Raw genomic sequence first — 22,290 nt, forward strand, 5'->3', positions numbered from 1 at the left:
GTTCTTTCCCCTTCCTCTTGCTATTTCCTCCTTCTGGTGCAAGTAGTAGAAATCATTTCTCCCTTAGATGATAAAGAATTCTTACCTATTCTTACACAACAAGGATAGGCAACCATTTGTGGTCTCCTATAAAGACTACAAACCAGCAGTAAGGTAAAAGTAAAGGTTTTCCTCTGATACTTCATCCAGTCGTGTCTGACTCTAGGGGGTGGCGCTCGTCTCCATTTCATACCGAAGAACCAGCATTGTCCATAGACACCTCCAAGATCATGTGGCTGGAATGACAGTATAGAGTGCTGTTACCTTCCTACTGGAGTGGTACCTACTGATCTACTTACATTTGCATGTTTTTGAAATGTTAGGTTGGCAGAAGCTGGGGCTAACAGCGGGAGCTCACCCCACTCCCTGGATTCAAACCAGTGACCTTTTGGTCAGCAAGTTAGGCAGCTCAGTGGTTTAACACACGGTGCCACTGGGGAAAGCCAGCAGTACGAATGGCTTAATCTAGTGGCAGATAGGGCTACATCCCAAAGCACTTCCTAACCTACTTCAATGCAATATTATCTCGACAGTACTTGCCATATGCAAAGAATAAGAAAGCTTTGGCTCTCCAGATGTTTTGAACTTCCAAGTTCCAGAAATCCAAGCCAGCATGGCCAACAGTATAGAATTTTGGAAGCTGAATTTGAAAACAACTGAAGGATAAAATATTCTCTTTGGGCTTTATACCTCATCCATACCTGCTAATATTGTTTAGTGTATATCTCCAAACAATTTCCACTTCATGGTGGCCCTAAGGCAAACCTATCACAGGGCTGCTTGGGATGAGAGTGTGTGACTCACCCCAAGGCCACTCAATAAGTTTCCATAGCCAGACAGGGGATTGAACCCCGTACTGAAACCACTACAGTACGTTGCCTCTCATACTGCCTTTTATGCTCCCCTTTTATTTAAACAAGATTGACCCTGTTATGCAGAGTTCTTTATTCATTTGTACAGCCCTGAACACATTCTTTGTAATAGCCTGTGGCATATGGGATTCCTCATTTTACAGATGGAGAGCTGCAACTTCTCCACTTTCTGTTGTAACAGACGGTTGTCAGTCAGCCAGCCGATGCTATTTTAAAATTGCACAGAAGCACTCTCTTCCTTTTAAAAATGCACAAGCCAATTCAGCCTTCAAATACATCAGCATAAATCAGGGGTGAGGGTATTATTCCAGTAAGTCAGTGCAACTACTCTTACATAAAATCAGCAGAAAGCAAGGTCAGAATCATTGAGATTAGATGGCTCAGAGGACTGTAGATGAGATGGTGTATTGTTTAATTTCAGGGCACTGTTTCATAACTGAGATTAACCACCTAACCGCTATTCAGTAAGCCCACAGAAACTACCTGGTGTTTCATTAAAGACAAGCGAAGAGGCATTTTGTTCAATTTCAAATTTATTTAAACCATCACGGTTAAACACTGAGATACAGAGTAGCAGCACCATTCTATTTATATTACGTGATGTTCCTGGTTCTTTTAATCTGTTCTGAAAACATCTGGCTCTGCTGTGAAGCGCAACTGTATTTTTGGACTGACATAATGTAGTGCCAGGTGGTAGGGTCAATCACAAGTTAATGCAATACGATTTAAATAGGTTAGCATGGCAAATTCTATGTAAAGACATTTCCTGAAAAGAAATGTGAGCATCAGACATCAAAGGCCGTTTTATTATATCAACTAAGGACTGCATTGAATTTGACAATGATGTAGAAAGGACAGGAAATGTTATGCCTCATGCTCTTCCATTTCTTCATCTTTCTTAAGACAGAACTTGACATGTTCCCCAACCACTGAAATGAGCAAGTATGGAAGACAAGGGCCCTACCACACAAAAGAAACAAGAGAGAATGGGTTAAACGTGGGTGGAGGGAGTGTGTGGCTAGATGGTGTTACTGGTACGATGGACGTTCATTAAAGATTTCTCTTGACCCACTTCTATTTATCACAGGACACTGAAACTGCTCATGTGTAATGATCTAACTCTCAATAGGTTATGTGCCAATTTACAACCCAGAATTGATAATGGTCGTGATTTCACAGGTGCTGAAGGGGTGTGAGGTTTGATCATGGACCCAGCGGAATACAGAGCAGTCCTCAAGTTCCTTTACTTGAAAGGCTGCACACCAAAGGAGGCATTCGAGGAAATGAAAGAGATTTATGGTGATGATTACCCATCATATGATATAGTCAAGAATTGGCATTGTCAATTCAAATTAGTTGGCCTTCAGTGCAAACAGCTCCAATTCTAGGGCAATCCCACTCTACTATTGATCCAGCAAATAGAGATCGCCGTTTTGGAAAATTGCCACATAACCATTCACCCCCTAGCCCAAAATGTCAAGATTAGTGTGGGGTCCAAGACCATATTCACATGGATAAGGTATCCGCTCGCTGGGTTTCCCAGCTGCTCACGCCTTTCCAGAAGCAGGAACGAGCCAAATGCTGTCGGGTAACGATGTGCCATGGAAACCAGGAGAACTTTTTCAACAGATTGATGACACAGAATGAAAGCTGGGTCCATCACTGTGATCCTGAGACTAAAGACCTGTCAATGCATTGACTCATCGCCTCCAAAGAAGGTATGCGCCCAACTCTCGGCAGGCAAGGTCAGGCTCACAGTATTTTGGGACCAGCACGGAGTAGGATTGATGGATTTCCTAGCAAAGGTTACCATGATCACTGGGGCATACTATGCTCCACTGCTATGGAAATTGTGGGAGGCCATGGAAACCAAAAGATGTGCAATTCTCAACAAAGGTGTCTGCCTTCTACAAGACAATGCACCAGTTTACAACTCACATGTTGCCCAATGGAAGCATGCTCCTGTGACTTTGAAATTCCTCCACATCCCCCTTATTCACTCAACTTTGTACCACTGAACTTACACTTCTTTCCAACAATGAAGTTACTTTTGAAGGGCAAGCATTTTTCAGGTGAAACTCTGATTTCTGAAGTCACAACGTGGCTTTTGGAGCAACTATGCAAAAAATGTGTGTCCCTAGGGGGCACCTATGTAGAGAAGAGTATTGAAGGAACCAGCAGAAGTAGTTTCAGAACCACTGGTGATAATCTTTGAGGATTCTTGAAGAACAGGAGAAATCCCAGCAGACCGGAGGAGGGCAAATGTTGTCCCTATCTTCAAGAAGGGGGGAAAAAGAGGATCCAAACAACTACCAGTCAGCCTGACATCAATACCAGGAATGATTCTGGAGCAGATCATTAAGGAGGCAGTCTGCAATCACTTAGAAAGGAATGCTGTCATTACTAAAAGTCAACCTGGATTTCTCTAAAGCAAGTCATGCCAGACTAATCTTATCTCTTTTTTTGATAGAGTTACAAGCTTGGTAGATGCAGGGAATGCTGTGGATGTAGCATATCTTGATTTCAGTAGGGCCCTCAACAAAGTTCCTCATGACCTTCTTGCAAGTAAACAAGTCAAATGTGGGCTAGGCAATGCTATTATTAGGTGGATCTGTCATTGGTTAAGTGACTGTACCCAAAGGGTGCTCACCAATGGCTCCACTTCATCCTGGAAAAATTAAAACATTTAAAAAACACCAAGATATCTCTACCTTACATTTGAAGTCTATGTCATGTCATGAACACAGTAGGTTGCTGTTTCTCAAGTGAGTGACTCAGTAAAATTTGGAGCCCCCAGTGACGCAGTGGGTTAAACTGCTGAGCTGCTAAACTGCTCTGACAGGAAGGTAACAACACGCCATGCAGTCATGCTGGCCACATGACCTTGGAGGTTCTACAGACAATGCTGGCTCTTCGGCTTAGAAATGGAGATGAGTACCACCCTCCAGATTTGGACACGACTGGACTTAATGTCAGAGGAAAACCTTTACCTTTACCTCAGTGGAATTTAATGTGTGTGATGAAGTAGTAGGACAAAGTACTGTGAAGCAACTGGAAAACCAAGATGATGATATACTTATTCATCATTTTTTATTAGAGTTCTTCATTGTTGACTGGTATATCAGGACAGAAGAGGCTTTATGTAGGAAAGTAATCATTGGCAAGAGATAGCTAAGTTAGAACTGGAATTATTCTTAAAAGGTCAGAGATATGAGTGAGCAGAAAAGTTTGTGGTAGGTTTTGAAAAAAGAATCCCAGAGAGCTTATTACAATGTTTGGGAACATTTTGCTGATGCTGACCTCCATGAAGTAAATGGCACTTCTCATAATAATTTGAGGACGTTGGAGTCCAATGAAGGCAAAGGCATATTATATGCCATCTGCTGCAGGAAGAGTATTTTGCAAACAAATTGTTCCTTCTCTTTCAAAAAGTCAGACTTCCATAGGTGGTTTCTGTATACCGAAGCATCTTTAGTCTTGCCTTTCAGAAACAAGAAATGCAGGGGATAGCATTCCTGCGGTGAAAGTGCCTGCTGCTTCATCAGCAAAATGGTTTATAGCTACAGCATCTCAGGAGATAAGTGTTATATTTCCTCCTATGAGATAAGTGTTAACACAGTTAGTCCTTCTATGAGACAACTGAACTGTGGCAATTTCAGCAACATCTCACTGCGTTCAAATGGAAATGCTAATTAGCAGCACAGCATTTTCACCAGACAAGGCTTGCATGAAAAAATACTATCCTGAAAAGGCATACAGCCACATTATTATTTTACTGTTCCAGTCTTACAATCCTATTGCTTTTCATGTGCATTTTGGCTGACATTTTGGCCTTTTTGAACTAAAGGTTTTATTTTCTCAGCTAAGATGGCAACAACTTCCCAGCTATTGACTTCAAACTGAAAAATAGAGCTAAAGTCGAGAATCTGCAAGACGCCAGTTTTAAAGGAATTGCACTGGCTGTTTATATTCAAGCTGCTGGAAATAACATTAAAACCACGTTGGGACCTTGATAGATGACAGTGGGCCTGAGATTTGAAGTCTGCTGGAGGGGCCCTCCTTTGAGTTCCACTTGTCAGGCCAATACATTGTGGGAGGACATAAGATGTGGGGGGGAAAGGGGGAAAGGCTGGTTGCAAAAAGAATAATCCAACCCAAAATACGTTCTTTCTATCTACTATATTTGATCCACACTATAATATTTGAGTGTGTTTTTTCTGTGGTGACTTTTGGTTTCCTACCAGTGAAAACAGTGAGCACCCTGTCCTCCTGGCCAAGTTGCTAAATGCTTAACTCATATCTGCACTTCATTTTTTTTTTTTGTCGTGTCAGGAGACACTTGAGAAACTGGAAGTCATTTCTGGTGTGAGAGAATTGGCCGTCTGCAAGGACGTTGCCCAGGGGACGCCTGGATGTTTTGATGTTTTATCATCCTTGTGGGAGGCTTCTCTCATGTCCCCACTTGAGGAGCTGGAGCTGGTAGAGGGAGCTCATCCGCCTCTCCCCGGATTCGAACCTGCGACCTGTCGGTCTTCAGTCCTGCCGGCACAGGGGTTTAACCCACTGCGCCACTGGGGGCTCCATCTGCACTTCATGACTTGTCTTCTTCTGTCCCAAGGAATCAAGGCTAGAACTTCAGTGCAATGTTTTCCTCTGAGGCTGTAACTGATTTATACAAGATTATTTATTTTTTATTTGTGAATAAAATAAGGAAATGAATAAGGGAAGGGACCACGTGGTTCAGAGAGGGAACGGCACACTGAGGGCGGGAATATACTTCATAGCTGCATTTGGTGGAAGGATAGAAAGGAGGGGAGAGTTAGGATAAGGTTTAGAATAAAGTTTATGGTTTGGGTTAGGGTTAGGGGTTAGGCTTACGGTTAGGGAAAGAGTTAGGGTTAGGGTTTTTTGTTTTTCTGTTGCCATGTCAGGAATTACTTGAGAAACTGCAAGTCGCTTCTCATGTGAGATAATTGGCCATCTGCAAAGACATTGCCCAGGGGACACCCGGATGTTTTGATGTTTTACCACCCTTATGGGAGGCTTCTCTCATGTCCCCGCATGGAGAGCTGGAGCTGATAGAGGGAGCTCATCCATGCTCTCCTTGGATTTGTGAACCTGTGACCTGTCAATCTTCAGTCCTGCTGGCACAGAGGTTTAACCCACTGCGCCACCGGGGGCTCCAGGGTTAGGGATTAGGCTTAGGGTTAGGGTAAGGGTTAGGGTTTGGGGTTGGGTTTTACCATTAAAGAACTCTTGGTTATAGTATGATAGCTGGGTCTGGAAGCTCCGAGCATTCCAGAGATGCTGCAAGGCGGCTGTGAATAAGGGAAGAGAGGGAGCAGTGAGAGCGGGGAGAGCGAGGGAAGGATAGAGAGGAGAGGACGCTTAGGGTAAAGGGTAGGACAAGGTTTAGGGTTTGTGTTTGGGTTAGGTTTATGATTAGAGTGAGGGTTGGGGTTACATTTAGGGTACACTTTAGGGTTTGGGTTAGCGTAAGGGTTAGAGTAAGGTTTTGGTTTAGAGTAAGGGTTAGATTTAGAGTTTGGGTAAGGGGTTAGGCTTAGGCTTACGGTACGGTTCAGGGTTAGGGTTTCCCCATTAAAGAACTCTTCCATTCCTTGTATATTATCTGTCTCCGGCCTGGCTTACATTAGCTAAGTCTCTCTTGCGCAAACAGCGCTCCCGAAGGAGCGATGTGGCATCTCCATAACGCTTGGAGCTTCTGGACCCAGCTATCATACTATTACCAAAGTCTTACATCCCTTCTATAATATCTGTGTCCGGCCTGGCTTATATTACCTCAGTCTCTCACTCTGCCCCCGTCTCGGTCACGTGTTCTGTACCGTGTTACGCAAACAGCGCTCTCGAAGGAGCGAAGCAGAAATAGTGTAACACTCGGAGCTTCCAGACCCAGCAATCATATTATCACATGGCTTTGTCAAACTACAACCAAGGATTCCAAAGCATAGAGCCATGGTAGTTAAAGTGGGATCAAACTGCATTAAATCTACAGTGTACATGTAGCAACATAAGTCTTTGGCCTGCATGAGAACACACAGGAATACATCGGTGGCGCAGTGGGTTAAAGCCCTGTGCCGGCAGGACAGGTTGCAGGTTCGAATCCAGGGAGAGGCGGATGAGCTCCCTCTATCAGCTCCAGCTCCTCATGCGGGGATATGAGAGAAGCCTCCCACAAGGGTGATAAAAACATCAAAAATCATCCGGGCTTCCCCTGGGCAACGTCCTTGCAGACAGCCAATTCTCTCACAACAGGACACTCCTGAAACGACAAAAAAAAATTGCAGAAATGTTTGCCTAAGAATCCCTTTGGAAGGGGACTAAACATGATTTGTTTACAAATGTGCATGTTAGCTAGGAATCCATAAGCATTGAACGCTAATCATATAATTGAAACCCAATTGTCATATTTATTTATTTATTCATAGCAGCACAATCATTAGATTTGGTTAAGGATGTCCTGCCAAAACAAAGGTTGTGGAGTCTAATCAACTTTTTCCCATGTTTTGATGATAGAACCAATTAGGAAATGACACTTTATAGCCCAGGAACAAAAATCACTTTACATAAAATTAAAGCTAGATTAAGGTAAAGGTTTTCTCTTGACATTAAGCCCAGTCGTGTCCGACTCTGGGAGTTGGTGCTCATCTCCATTTCTAAGCCGAAGAGTCGGCGTTGTTCGTAGACACCTCCAAGGTCATGTGGCCTGCATGACTGCATGGAGTGACGTTTAAAGCGAGATTAACATGGGAAAATAACCATCAGAAAGGAAGGAGGGAGTCTTTGTTTGTGTGTCTGCGTTTTGTTGTTATTTTATAATGTTTTGTTCTGTTTTTATATAGTTCTTGTTCTCATGTGCGCGCGAGTTTCTTTGTGAATAGTAGAAATGGCTTAGTTCTAGAGCTGACTCTGTCCTAGTGACGTCACTAGGGCCACAGATCCCCCCCCCCGCCTAGAAATACAATATTTATTCCTTCCGGAAGTCCCACCTTCTGTTTTGTAGCTGATTGGCAGGCGAATTGGCGGAAGTGGCGTCATCGCAGCAGCGTCAGCTCGCGCGCTCAGTAATGGCGGAGCTCTGGAGCTGACGGTAAGTTGTGGGGAAGAAAGGGAAGCGGAAGTTTCAGTTTGGGACCCTTCCTCTCTCTCTCTCTCTTTCATTGTCTCTCCGTTCGAAGGGAGGTGGCGGGAAAAGGACAGGAGTTGCTTGGCAACGGCCTTCCCGTTTGGGAGGGCGAAAAGGCTTCACATCTGTTCACTGTTCGCCTTAGTTCCCACTCCCTCTCCCAAGTTGACTCCCCAGGCCGCTTGAACTCCCAGGACTCGGTGGAAACCTGCGAGCTGTGGGTTGATGAGGCGCCGGCGCTCTTCAGGCGAGAAGGCTCAAGGCCTTGTTAAACTACGACTCCATTGCATTGAGCCATCGCAGTTACAGTTGTGTCACACCTCATTAAACCTACACTGTAGCGAAGAAAGCTGAGAGGAAGAAAATAAACACGTCAAAGTGTGTTCTACACTTCTTGCATAGCCAAAAAGACAAATCAATGGGTCCTGAAGCAGATTTGATAATCTGAATTATATGGTGATAGCCATCCCCAGCCTTGCGTTGCTGTGGCCCACATGGGGGTTCTGTGTGGGAGGTTTGGCCCAATTCTATAGATGGGGTTCAGAATGGTCTGTGATTGTAGGTGAACTATATATCCCAGCAACTATATATCCCAGCAATTCCTGCTTCTTGGCAGGGGTTTGGACTGGATGGCCCATGAGGTCTCTTCCAATTCTTTGATTCTAACTACAACTCCCAATTGTCAAAATTCTATTTTCCCCAAACCCCACCAGTGTTCACATTTGGGTATATTGAGTCTTCGTGTAGAGTTTGGTCCAGATCCATCATTGTTTGAGTCCACAGTGATCTGTGGATGTAGGAAAACTACAACTCCAAAACCAAAGGACACTACCCATCAAACCCTTCCAGTATGGGAGAACTGTGCCAAGTTTGGTTCAATTCCATCGTTGTTGAGGTTCAGAATGCTCTTTGATTGAGGTGAACTATAAATCCCAACAACTACAATTCCCAAATGACAAAATCAATTTTTTGCATGAAGGACATACGTTGGGTTGTTAGGTGTCTTGTGTCCAAATTTGGTGTCAATTCGTCCAGTGGTTATTAAGTTATGTTAATCCCACAAATGAACATTACATTTTTATTTATATAGGACTAGCTGTCCCCTGCCACGTGTTGCAGTGACCCAGTCTGTTGATCTGGAAAATAAAGTCATGAGAAAGTGTTGGTTTCTAATATATGTATTTCCTTTATGATTGTGAGTAAACAGTATTTCTTGTTGTTTCTTTGTCAGTGTTGATGTGGAGAGTGTCTGGTTTGCTTACTCTGGAATATGCAACATGGACATTGTCCTTCTTTAAGGGTCTCTTTCAAATCTATGATACTATATCTGTGTGTGAGAGAATCATATCTATCTATCTATATTTATGACTGGATGGGTCTTTGTCAGAAGGGCTCTGATTACATTTTCTTGCCCTGGTGAAGAGAGTTGGACTGGATGGCCTTAAGTATTTTCTGTTGTAAACTCCATCTGTGTTCATATTTGGGCATATGGAATATTCATGCCAAGTTTGGTCCAGATCCATCATTGTTTGAGTACATAGTGCTCTCTGGATGTGGCTGAACTATAATTCCCAAACTCAAGGTCAATGACCACCAAACCTTTCCAGTTTTTTCTGTTGGTCATGGGAGCCCTGTGTGCTAAGTTTGGCCCAATTCCATCATTGGTGGAGTTCAGAATGCTCTTTGATTGTAGGTAAACTATAAATCCCAGCAACGACAATTCCCAAATGACAAAATCAATTTTTTTTGTGTGGTGGACATACATTGGACTGTTAGGTGTTTTGTCCAAATTTGGTGTCAATTCCCCCAGTGGTTTTTGAGTTCTGATGGCAGCATGAACTAACACTACATTTTTATTTATATAGATTGTAGATCCACCTTGAGTCTGCAAGGGCTGTTGTGGATAGTAGGGTGAGTTGCATGCCTTTTATGCATGGGGTCACCATAAATCAAAGTTGACTTTGTAGTAATTAACAACAACAACCTCCACCACCCTATGTCAGGCTATGCAGATGTTATTGTTTCTTTACTGTTATTGGAACATATAGAAGAGGGAATTTCAGTAGATGTTACTTGCCCCATAGCTGGGTAACAGTCAAAAACTTCCTGAAGTTTCTACACAGCCATTAAAGGAATAGGAGCCCTCTCTAGTTTTCAGTCTGGCTTCCCTAAATTGGAGGCTGTTTTGCAGGGTTGGGTGAATATGCTTCTTTGCCTCCTCTTTCCTCAACCTCTCAATGCCATGGAATAATTTCTTCTGCGACGTGTCACTTCGGATGTGCTGACTTGCTCATTTCTCGCAATTTGTGTGAATATGTATGTGAATGTATGTGAGATCAGTAAATGCAAACCAGTTTTCCGATATCTAACCCCTCCAAGCTGTAATCTGGCCGTGTGAGTTGTACCCATAACTACATCTTTCATCTATGGCATGGTGTGCCTTTCTTTCTGTCTGCCTTGTCTTTTGCACTTCTGCATTTTTTGTGGCTCCACATCATTTTCTACACACACTGACTAATGAATTACCAAGAAAATAATTTTGTGGGTATTTTTAATCTATGAACATTTTTGACAGGTTATAATAGGTCTAGATTAAATAGGAGACTTGCAAAATTGCCTTAGTTGCATTTTCTGGTGTTTTTTTTAAAAAAGATGTTGTTTTTTATTTACAGATGAACTGTTTTGCCTGGAAGAATAACAAATATCCTTCAACTTGATTTCTGCACATTGTTCATTATCAATTCAAAGCTTGTAGTGGATCAAGAGGAAGAAAAATGAAGAGTGGGGTGACACAGGTGAATGTAAGTTCTTTATTGGCTCTGCAGGTTGGCATTGGCTTCATTGGCTTTGCAGGTTGGCAAGGAAGATGGTTGTTACTTCTTTCATAGAAGGAACAAGGTAATGGAATGAGTGACCAGTTTCCTGCTCTTTTTGTGTATTGCCATGTAAAGTGATGGCGGAGGAGAAAAATTAAATGGAGTCTGCTTCCCTGCTTATTCACATTCTCATTGAGAACCATGAACACTTTTATGTGTGCAGAAGATGAGAGAGCAGCCAGATATGCATGTGCTGCTCTTAAAAAAAAGAGGACTGATTCTTGGCATTTTATCTAGCTGGCACCAAATCCCATCTGATATTGGAGGAGATATAACTAGGACCTGTTCATTTCAGTTATGTTCAATTAACATTCATTTCTTTGAAACCATAGTGAGTCAGATTCAACCTGCAGAAAAGGTGGAAATGTTGTATCCAGTGTAAATGAGTTCTTTTAGAAGTGAGCTATGGGAACACCGACTCCTCCTAATTATTGGACTGCTGCTCCCATGAACTCTAGTCACCATAACCAGTGGTGAGGGATGATGAGAGTTGAAATCCAGAAACATCTGGAGAGCTGCATGTTCCCCATCCATGGACTAGATTCTCAAAACCACTTCATGAGTGGCAAGTGGATGGTAGGAGGGAATGGTGTTTTTTCTTTTCTGACTGGAGTCTTTTTGTCCAACATCAAGTGCCTCTCTACACCACTCTGTATATCTGATGAACAGCTTTCTTTCATGTGCAAGGGAATGTAATGGGGAGGTCTTAGAATACATGTTGCGCTCTGGCCGATGTATTTATACTTTAATTTTAAAATTTGTTGTATTTATAGTCCAGTTCCAGTTATGAAAGGAGAGAAACTAACAATCTTCGACAGAGAAGTTTGTCTCCAGAAGACAGGTAAAAGGTTGTTTTTTTTTTCCTTTTACTGATAGCCCTCCACATTCAATGGGGTTAGAACACAGGACACCCTTGAAAGTGGGAAGGCTGAACATTAAACAGTGTTTTTTTTTCCAACTGAGATAATATCTCTCTAGGAATCTCTAGGTCTTCCTGTGCAATTCTGTGGTCAACATCTGTTGGAACTTGACTATACAATCATATTGGAGGACCTGGAGATTCTTAGAGAGTCCATATTAATGATATATGCCAAAGTTAAACCTGGAAATGCTGTACTTGGCATCCCACATAACTAAAGTTCAATAATATTCTTTTGAATAGTTTCATTTAGTATACATGTGGATTACATCTAAGGATACTGGTTTAGGGACAGTCAATTATTTTGAGAATGGATACTAAAAAATATAACCACAAGCACAAAAGCTAAAATCACTGCAGGGACTAAAGCAATAGATCTGAGCTATTAACAGTGTTAGAATATTTCATCAAATGCATTATGTGTTAAAACAATAAGAACTTAAACTGCTCTCAAGAGGCAGATTAGCTGTGAAGAGAAGGCAAATGAAACAGTACCTCTGTAGAAACACACATCTGACACTCTAACAAACCATGGCGGCATTAGTGAAATGCCTGTCTGCTGCTTCGTACATCCATAACCCTTCCCCCTACGCAATAGACGAACAAAGTCATATTCCAGAACAATTCCTTCACTACCATGAAATGATGCAAACTGACATGTGTATTGCCCTTGAAACCTCAGGCTCTAGATCTGAGAACCTTCTGTCTCTGACATGGCACGCACATGCATATGTGTACACCTTAAAATGGAAGAGGGGGTCAGTCTGTGGTAAAAAGCTGCTTCCACATACAGTTCTTGTTCGTTGAACAACAGCCTGTATTGTTATGTCTACTCACACTCTACTCCTGTGTGAGTCCTGTTAGCAGATTTCAATCTAAGGAGGGTGAGAAAGGCCATACATAGTAGTTGTAGTAGCAGTAATAATAATAATGACAACAACTTTATTTATACCCTGCACCATCTCCCCAAAGGGACTCAGAGCGGTTTATAGCAGTGTTAGTAGTCCTGTCTTGACATTCTCCAGATTGGGTGAGCAGGCTTACAAAGGGATTATATGTGTCTTTGTCAGACATGGGCAAACTTTTAAACTGGGGGGCCAGAGTGTGGTGGATGGGCTGGGCAGGGAGGTAAGGTTTCACACATGGCAGCTTGCCTGGTGTATCGCAGTGCCCAGAAAGTTGTGCTTCAGCCCTGTGCAGAGCCTCTTTCTGGCCTGCACCTTGGCCTCCACTGTCACGGGACTCAGCTGCTCCTTGCAAGCACACTCCCCTTCTTTTGGCCTCTGCCCCCAGTGACAAGGAGGGCAGCTCCTCTTCCTCCTCCACCACCGCTACCTGGGAATACAACCGCCTAGGGCTCTTCTTCCCTTCCGTCCTGCTCGCGTTCTTCTTTATGAGGGGGAACTTGTGCTTGAGGAAGGTGGTGGTGTTAGAGAAAGAGGAAGAGGAGGTGAAAGAGGAGCTGCCCTCCTCATTGCCAGGAGTGGAGGCCTCGAAAACAGGGAACGCACTGGCTTTGTGCTCGCCAGTGAGGAGCAGCTAAGTCCTGTGGAGGTGGAGGCCAATGTGCAGGCAAGGAAGAGGCTCTGCCTGGGGCTGGTGCTGCAGCTGTGTGTGACTTCCCTGGTCTCCTCTCAGCATGAGGACATGAGTGGCCCACCATGTCCTCATGCTTATAGGAAGGTGAAAGAGAGCAGGGCCTGAGAAAAGAGCCCAAAGGGCTGCATCCGGTCCCCGGGCCTGGGTATGCCCATATCTGGTCTATGTGAACATGCCTAGAACCTCTCTTCAGTCCTTCAGACATAACACCAGAAATTTAGAATTTACGGGGAATTAGGAGGTGGGGTCACTCCTCTATATATTTTTAATGCCCAAATAGGGTTGTGGTCCAATTTAAATTAATTTTCATTAGAACATGTTATGAAATCCATGAAGTGCTTTCAGCATAGAAAAATTTACCGACTCACTTATCCATGGACCATGGTTTCACTTATCGTCCGTCCCAACGCCAGATCCTACAGCCCTATTCTATAACATGCTTCTGGCCTAATCAAAATACAGGGTTCACTTTTATCCACAGCTTCGGTATCCATGGAGGTCATGGAATGTATCATAATAATTGAGTTGAGTCAGTAAAAGAATATAGGAGAGATAATAGATTTGCAATGTGTTAAAGACCTATTCCGGTTTGTGGATGTCACTCATCCCCATCTGTCAAAAGTTCACATTAACAGACAGGCTAAATATACTTTTGTCAGATTTCAGACAGGTAACAGAATGTAGAGTAAGAAGAAGTGGGCTGCATCACAGGGCACCCAACAACAGGCTGAGGAACAAAGTAATTGTTCAAGTTGTGGCACAGAACACAAAAGCTCCAGTGCTTAAGTACTAAAACCTCTATTACATGTCACCCTCTCTATTTTTGTTGGTTTTGCAGCATAAGACACTTCCCTTAATTTCAACTATTATGAATGAAAAAAGTAATTTAGAAACAATAAATATGTGTCGGTTTGAAGTACTGGAGTTTTGACATCAATACATAGTTTCCAAAATGTGCAGTTTCCATAATATGTGAAAATCCTTTAGTTTTTTAAATAACCCCCCCCCCCCCCAAATATTACAGTTTTTCTCTCAATCTCGATGTAGGTATGCAGAACGTGGGAGATCTCGGTCACCATCAGGCAAAGGTTATTCAGATCATAGCAAACCTGACCGAGAACATTCAGAAAAGGGACGTTATGGTGACAAATACACGGAGTCAAGGTGAATGTCGAGCATTGATGAACTAATTAATGATCAGGCTGCTTAGATTTGAGATAGCTCTTTTGGTTAGCTTCTTTTCTATTTAATTCAGTTTAATAGTGTATCTGAGGCTGCATGATAAGAATCTCTTATGAAGTTCCTTTCCAAGAGATGTTAGGCTATCTGAATGCTTGTTATATATACACTGGTAAATCTATTTTAGCTGGTTTTCCTCTCTGACTGCCTGTTCTGGACACTGGTTATGAAATTATTTTGGTCAACTTCTAAATATTTTTTCTTTTTTTCTTAATAGACAGTTGTAAAAGATTGAAAGGGAATATATGTTTTAATAATATGATTTTATTTCTATTTTAGTATGTAGATTTTTCACTGAAACTGTTCAAAACTATATTGGAAGCTGCTTTGCATCTCAAAATCATGGAGAAATGCAGAATATAAGTAGAATTTACTTGTGATCTCTGTAAAGTCATCCAGATGAGTTTTAGCATCTGCGCAGAAGCCTAAGAACATTCTAGAGCTGAGTTGTTTTTGGTGAGAGGCCTACCTCTCCCTTCTCAACACACATATAAAGCATTCTTTGGCTAAATCTCATTTTTTTAAAAACCCACAGTGTTAGTATTTTCTGTTGGAACATTCTCCGTGTTGCTGAGTGACTTACCTCATGATCCTTACAGTATAATTTCCCCATAATTTTCTTAATATTATTTAGTTTATCTTCTATTTTGAACTACTTTCAATTAGTTTATTTACTTTCAAGTTATAGTGCAAATATTGTAGTAGTGTGAATGTTGTAATCGTTTTTATGCTTCAGGGGGAGAGAAAGGCAAGAAAGAGAAAGGGAATCGGATCGGAGAAAATACCGAAGATCTCCTTCACCTGACAGAAAACATGCAGCAGATAGATCAGCACCGCATGATGAACCCGTTCCAAAAAAGAAGAAAGAAGAGGTGGATCCCATTCTTACCCGCACAGGGGGTGCATACATACCTCCAGCAAAGCTTCGAATGATGCAGGCACAAATCACTGATAAAAATAGGTAAGTCTTTATTAAACCAAAGAAGTAATGTCTACTTTCCTTCACTAGGATTTCAAGCTCATCTTGTTTCTTTCCCAAACTCTGTACATTATGGTACAGGCATCTAAAACTGATTATTATCATCTTCTGTTCTGTTATGAATTCAACTGTGGTTTCCACTATTTCATTCAGGTTCTCTTCTAGATTTCACATCATTTTGTTTAGAGTCTGCTTTTATATAGGTGTTTGATCTATCCTCTCCATCCTCCCAGGGATTTAGTTTAAATTCGCTTTGATCAGGTTTTGCCAAAAATGTTTTTCACGGGGTCTAGTCCATCTGTAGCCAGTAGTCCTTTGTCTAGGACAGGCATGTCCAAAGTCCGCCCCGTAGGCCCTTTTCAAATTTCCATTAGCTCTCACTCTCCAGGCCAACTCCCTCCTTTCCTCCCTCCCTTTCTTGACTTCCAATCTTTGTTCATTCATTTATTCGTTTTTGGATCAGCGCTCCTGAAAAGGTAGGCTCCTTGGGAGGAGAGAAAGAGAGATGGCGGCCTCTTGTGTTCCTTCAAACCGATTATGTGTCGCCTTCTCCTCAGGTAGCTCTGGTCTCTGGCATTTCATCCCAGTGACCCCTTGTCTCTTTCTGTCTTCCTCCGCAACTTTTTCTTTATTTCTTTGCAAAGGAAGGCTCCTTGATTACCCTACTTGCCCCAGGTGTTCACTGCTGCTGCTGCTGTTGCCTTCTGCTTCTTGGCCAGGAAGAGCAGGCCCTGGAGGCTGAGCACCTGCTTGGCTTTCCACCCTCCCTATCACCCTCCCTTCCTCCTCCACCCCTCTTTCCTCTGTCGTCGCCACCTTGCATTTTCCAAAAGGCAAATTTATGATGATCAGATTTGTTGTGCTTGACTTGCCGTATAGTTATCAAGACATTCCCGAACATGTGTGAATAAAGTCAGTTGTTTAATTTTAATTGGGATGGTCCAGATTTGTCAAAGGCCATTGCTAACCATATATAAAACACTCTGGGATGACAGATAGCTAGAGAGTAAAACTTTCTTTCTTAGACCTCTTTTACACTGCCCTATATCCCAGGATCTGATCCCAGATTATCTGCTTATTCCAGATTATATGGCATTGGAGATTTATATAATCAAGTTCAAAGCATATAATCTGGGATCAGATTCTGGGATGTAGGGCAGTGTAGATCTAGCCTTAGTTGTCTCATGATATGCCTTTGGGGGTGGTTGTTGGGAATGGTAAAACTAAGGTCATGATTCAGTGTTATCAATGATATCGATTTATTGGCGTAGCATGTATTCAGTGTGGCTAATTCTTCTGCAAATAATTTGCTCATAAATAATGGAAACTGGCAGGTAGATGTGGTTTTATGCATTATGCTCAGGAAACATGACCCCCAGAAAGTGTTATAATGGGTTAAGTATTCAAACTGACTAAGAACCGAATTTGTAATTCAAGTCATTTTACTATTTTAGTGCATAACTTAATTTGTCACGTTTGGCACACAGTTTAGCGTATCAAAGGATGAGCTGGGAAGCATTGAAGAAATCTATCAATGGTCTCATCAATAAAGTGAATGTTTCAAATATTGAGAATATTATTCATGAACTCCTTCAAGAAAATATTGTGAGAGGAAGGTGAGTGTCTGGCTCTTAAAACAGAGCCATCTGGTTATTTTATATTCATGGAGCGAATCTTATGTTGTCCATAAGGTTTTTTGTTAGTCAGTTCTTATTTGGATAATATTTAGGGGTTTTAGAGCAGTTTGATCTTCCTTCTATCAGTCTGAAATAAGGTTATACCTGGGAGAGTTCTGTGGGTCTCAAATAAGGCTTATCTGGAAATAAGACCTATTGAATTAAAACGTTTGATCTTTCTTATTTTAAAGGCTTTGTAATTGAATGTGGGAATAAGTGAAATTGATAATAAAGTTGCCACTGCACTTTTCAAATCAAGCACCAAGCAGTTTCTGTTGTTAGAGTATACAATTATAGAACTTGATTTTTAAAATTAGTAGGTTTTTTGCAAAGCTTTATGAAATTCCTTCTGGTCCTCCTAATTCAACTTGATGTTTTCTGATTTGTGATTGTAAACATAGTTTTTAGATAGGAGGAGTTTTTGTGGGGCTTGGGAGTGACCAGAAAAAAATAATTATGTAACTTGGAGGGGAAGGAGGAGAGGATAGAATAGAATAGAAAATAATGGGTAAACATTAATTAGTGACATGAAATGCATAATATTGAAGAGAGCAGCAATTTGTTTCTGTAACACACTACTCAATCATTAGCTGTCTCATTTTCTTCTTAAATTATAGTTAGCTCTAAGGGAACATCGCAATTCTGTTAGAAGTTATTGTTCTTGAAGAAGAATAAACTGGCATAAGATGATCTAGTAGTCCACAAAGATCCTTTTCTAATATCCTTCAAGTTCCTTAATAACACATTAGAATGTGAATGAACATGTTTCTCCAGGACAGTGGGAGCTTTGTAAATATTTAAAACTTACGGGAAGTCATGAAAATAACTTTATGGCTGAATTAGGAGGCAAATTATATTCATTGGAAATAATTAACGTTTGTACTTTAATATCAACTCTTGACTGGATTTCAGCTTGCATAGTACTTAAATGCATTTGAGCTCTAGCCAAGGCATTTTCCCTTTGCCAGGTTACTGCTCAGCTTGAGGACTAATTTACTCTTTTACTTGTCTTAATTTTTTAAAGGTTTCAAGTGATTTCCTCCCAATTGTGTAGCGACCTCCCCTCTTGTTTTTACAGTGGTATTTCCTCAGATGATAGTTTTGGAAAATACTGTAGGTTTTAACACAAACTTGTTCTGGCAATGTCCACTTGATAGATGAGAAAGCAGTATGAAATGGATATTTTTCAATAGACGTTTAGATGGTTTTTTTTTGTGTCAGGAGCGACTTGAGAAATGGCAAGTTTCTTCTGGTTTGAGAGAATTGACCGTCTGCAAGGATGTTGCCCAGGGGACACCCGGATGTTTTACCATCCTGTGGAAGGCTTCTCTCATGTCCCCACATAGAAAAATGGAGCTGACAGACAGGAGCTTATCTCGTGGTCTGGATTCAACTGCCGACCTTTCGGTCAGCAATCCTGCCAGCACAAGGGTCTAATTCATTGCACCACTGGGGGCTCCATTAGATGGATGTGCAATGGTTTATAGCAAGAGCAAAGATGTGTTGATTGTTGCTTTCAAAAATGCTAGCCCACTCAAAATACAATGTCTGAACGCTTGAAAGACTAGATGACTGCAATATAAACTTGAATTAAGGATCATAGTGGAGCAGTGAAGAAGCCGGGGTGCTCTTAATGAGTATTATGTAACTGTATTTGGCACAGGACCGTTGGTGGAATTGAAATCCCAAGTTAATCCAATCTCCTTCAAACCACAGGGATATATGCAGACATATAACTTACAGAGTTAAAAAAATAGCTTAGGTCGAGATGGAGGTACATGCTATGGGGCCAGCATCCTTTCTTCCCTGCAATAATTGTGTCAATATCCCCAAATGGAGGCACAAGGGATGCTATTGAGCAAGACAAACTGTTGTGCAGTAGATTAGGAGAAGAGTCCCTTTACAAAAGATGCATCTTATCAGTTTTTCTCAGGACTCTTCCTCTCAGTCGCTGAAGTCATAGTCTGTCCCTCTCAACAGGGTTACTTGATCCTCAGGACAGGATTTTAATGGGGTTGAAGGGGCTGCTGAAGAGGAGTAAAGGGGCTGCTTTTCCCCAGCCCTCTTGTCAATGCCTTTGTGTAAATTCAACCTGTATACTTCTTTTATTTTTCCAGGAAAAGTACTTCATGACTGTATTCTCATTTACAGGGGATTACTGTCAAGATCAATTCTGCAAGCTCAGAGTGCTTCTCCAATCTTCACTCATGTTTATGCAGCAGTTGTAGCAATCATCAATTCCAAGTTTCCAAATATTGGAGAACTGATACTCAAGAGGCTCATTTTGAATTTTCGCAAAGGATACAGAAGGAATGATAAGGTATGCAAGAAAAGTTACTGTGCAAAGTGATAGGGAAAGATTTATTGGGCTTTTCTCCCTTCTCATATCTCAAATAGTACTATGAAGAAGTGACATTTATTGAGTGAGATTGATTTTCACATTAATGGGTTTAGGAACCTTGTGTTTTCACCACAGTTTTTGGAAATGTGAAGCCAGAAGTCGGTAACGCTCTCTTCCCCCACCCCATGCAATGGATCTGCTAAGAAACTGAAATATATCCAGTGCTTAATTTCTTGGCTATGAATCTTTCCATGAGAACATACAATGCATTACACTAACTTAGCAGATAAAACTGCACTCCTCCTGTATTTATGAATTTCAAAAGTAAGAACATGTTAATTTTATTCAAAATAATTACAGACTTAGAACTCCCAGAAATCCCAGCCAGCTTACCAGCTGTTAGGATTTCTGGGAGTTGAAGGCCAAAACAACTGGGGACCCGCAGGTTGAGAACCACTGACCTAAGTGTTTAGGACTCAGACTCTTACAGTTCTTACTCTCATAACAGTTATATCATTATTAGATTTCACAGCGTCTTAAGTTCCATATTTGATCCATGTGCTATTGGTTTAGAGACTCTTTTGGAAGAGATTATACATTTTCATTATAACACTGAGCTAAGAAGGCTTTCTGTGTATGAATCTATGGATGGCGAGAATTCAGCAACACCCCATCACTTAAAATCTAAATGAATTCTGCTTTTTTCTCAGTTGCAACAAGTGAAATGTTTGGAGTTTGTCCAGTACTTTATGCCTGATGAGCACATTGCATGGTGAATTCTCAGAAGGAGGGTGTTGCTTAATAACTTGCTCGTTATAAAATTAATCATTTTCTAGGAAAAGAGAAATGAACTATCCAATACATGTTGTTGCCTATTTAAATTCATTGTTAGATACTATCACTGTTGCTGTATTCAGTTAAATTGTATATGCAAGTCACTTAAAGTCCTTGGAATAGCAAAATATATAAAAGAATAGAAACACCTTCAAGTGTTTTTTAAAACCATAATAATAATACATTTGTGTATTTATTTGCAGCAACTTTGCCTGACAGCTTCGAAGTTTGTTGCACATCTAATGAATCAGAATGTGGTAAGATACTCTTGAGTTACTAATAGTGTATCTGAAATAATTGTAGCTTCTGATATACCCTGTGGAGCCAACTTCAATGTCTGATTTTGTTTCAAGTGCTCAAGTAGTGAGGTTTTGTGGATAGCATTTTATGAATGCAATTTTGAGGCTTATTCCCCACCTGGGTGGTATACATACATACATATTTATTTATTTACAGTATTTATATCCCACCCTTCTCATCCTGAAGGGGACTCAGGGTTGGTCACAGAACACATATATGGCAGACATTCAATGCCGTTTATACATTGACAAGACAGACACTTGTACAAAGATAAAGGTATATGTAGATTTTTCCCCATTTTTGTCATCTTGGAGGCTTGTGCTCGGTTCCAGCCACATGGGGTGCTGTTGCTCCATCTCCCTGTCGAAGAGCATTATTCGTAAACTTCACTTCCAACCATGGGTCTTGTTATATTTATTTCATTTATTTATTTGTCATATTTATATCCTGCACTTTTCAACCACGAAGTTGACTCAGAGCAGCGCACATAAAGGCACAATTCGATGCCATACACACATCTCCAGCGAATAAAACATATACAATTGCCGTTTATACATTGACAAGACAGACACTTATACAAAGATAAAGGTATATGTAGATTTTTCCCCATTTTTGTCATCTTGGAGGCTTGTGCTCGGTTCCAGCCACATGGGGTGCTGTTGCTCCATCTCCCTGTCGAAGAGCATTATTCGTAAACTTCACTTCCAACCATGGGTCTTGTTATATTTATTTCATTTATTTATTTGTCATATTTATATCCTGCACTTTTCAACCACGAAGTTGACTCAGAGCAGCGCACATAAAGGCACAATTCGATGCCATACACACATCTCCAGCGAATAAAACATATACAATTTAAACAATTGTCAAAACGTTTCAACATTAAAATGATTAAAATCATATAATCCAGTATCATAATCCAATGCCATTCTGATTATTATTGCACAATTCCACTTCCCACTTATTGCACTCATAAATTATCCAAATGCTTGGTCCCACATCCAAGTTTTCGGTTGTTTTTTTAAAGGTCAGGAGGGTTCCATAGCCGAGGGGCCACCACTGGGAAGGCCCTGTCCCTCATCCCCATCAACTACACCTGCGAGGGAGGTGGGACTGAGAGCAAGGCCTCCCCAGAAGACTTTAATCTCAGAGATGGTTCATAGAGAGAGATACGTTCGGATAGATACAGTGGTTGAAAAGTCCAGAGAGCCACTTCTGATATGCCCTGTGGAGCCAACTTCAAGTCCTAAGGCAGATCTAGATAGCCCCTTTATTGCAGAAACTTCTGCAATAAAAACGGGGCTGTCCAGACAATGTTCTGGACAATCCTGAATTAATTCGCCACAAACCAGGAAAACCCTAGTTTGTGGTGAAAAAATTTGATAATTGATTTATTCCACGCCTTCCAAGAACTCCCTCCCCAAAAGCCCTAAATTGCCCTTTTAAAAATAAAAGTACTTACCCAACCT

At 41.3% G+C, this 22,290-nt stretch overlaps 1 protein-coding gene across 5 annotated transcripts in view; it reads left to right on the forward strand.

Moving 5' to 3' along the window:
• The first annotated feature begins 7,963 nt into the window (after nt 1–7,963).
• The window catches only part of CWC22 (CWC22 spliceosome associated protein homolog), a 43,091-nt gene continuing 28,764 nt past the window's right edge, over nt 7,964–22,290 (forward strand). The window contains exons 1-9 of one of the 5 annotated variants that reach the window (XM_067471161.1): nt 7,964–8,022; nt 9,924–9,969; nt 10,731–10,859; nt 11,708–11,782; nt 14,500–14,616; nt 15,428–15,652; nt 17,158–17,286; nt 19,498–19,666; nt 20,725–20,778. In XM_067471161.1, the coding sequence (XP_067327262.1) occupies nt 11,721–11,782; nt 14,500–14,616; nt 15,428–15,652; nt 17,158–17,286; nt 19,498–19,666; nt 20,725–20,778 (756 nt within the window). In that variant the 5' untranslated portion in view covers nt 7,964–8,022; nt 9,924–9,969; nt 10,731–10,859; nt 11,708–11,720. The remainder of the gene's footprint in view (nt 8,023–9,923; nt 9,970–10,730; nt 10,860–11,707; nt 11,783–14,499; nt 14,617–15,427; nt 15,653–17,157; nt 17,287–19,497; nt 19,667–20,724; nt 20,779–22,290) is intronic. The other 4 variants (XM_060779955.2, XM_067471166.1, XM_060779971.2 and 1 more) reach the window with 4 other exon arrangements.

This window comes from Anolis sagrei, chromosome 1 (assembly GCF_037176765.1).
Source record: "Anolis sagrei isolate rAnoSag1 chromosome 1, rAnoSag1.mat, whole genome shotgun sequence".
NCBI classification, from domain to species: Eukaryota; Metazoa; Chordata; class Lepidosauria; order Squamata; family Dactyloidae; genus Anolis; species Anolis sagrei.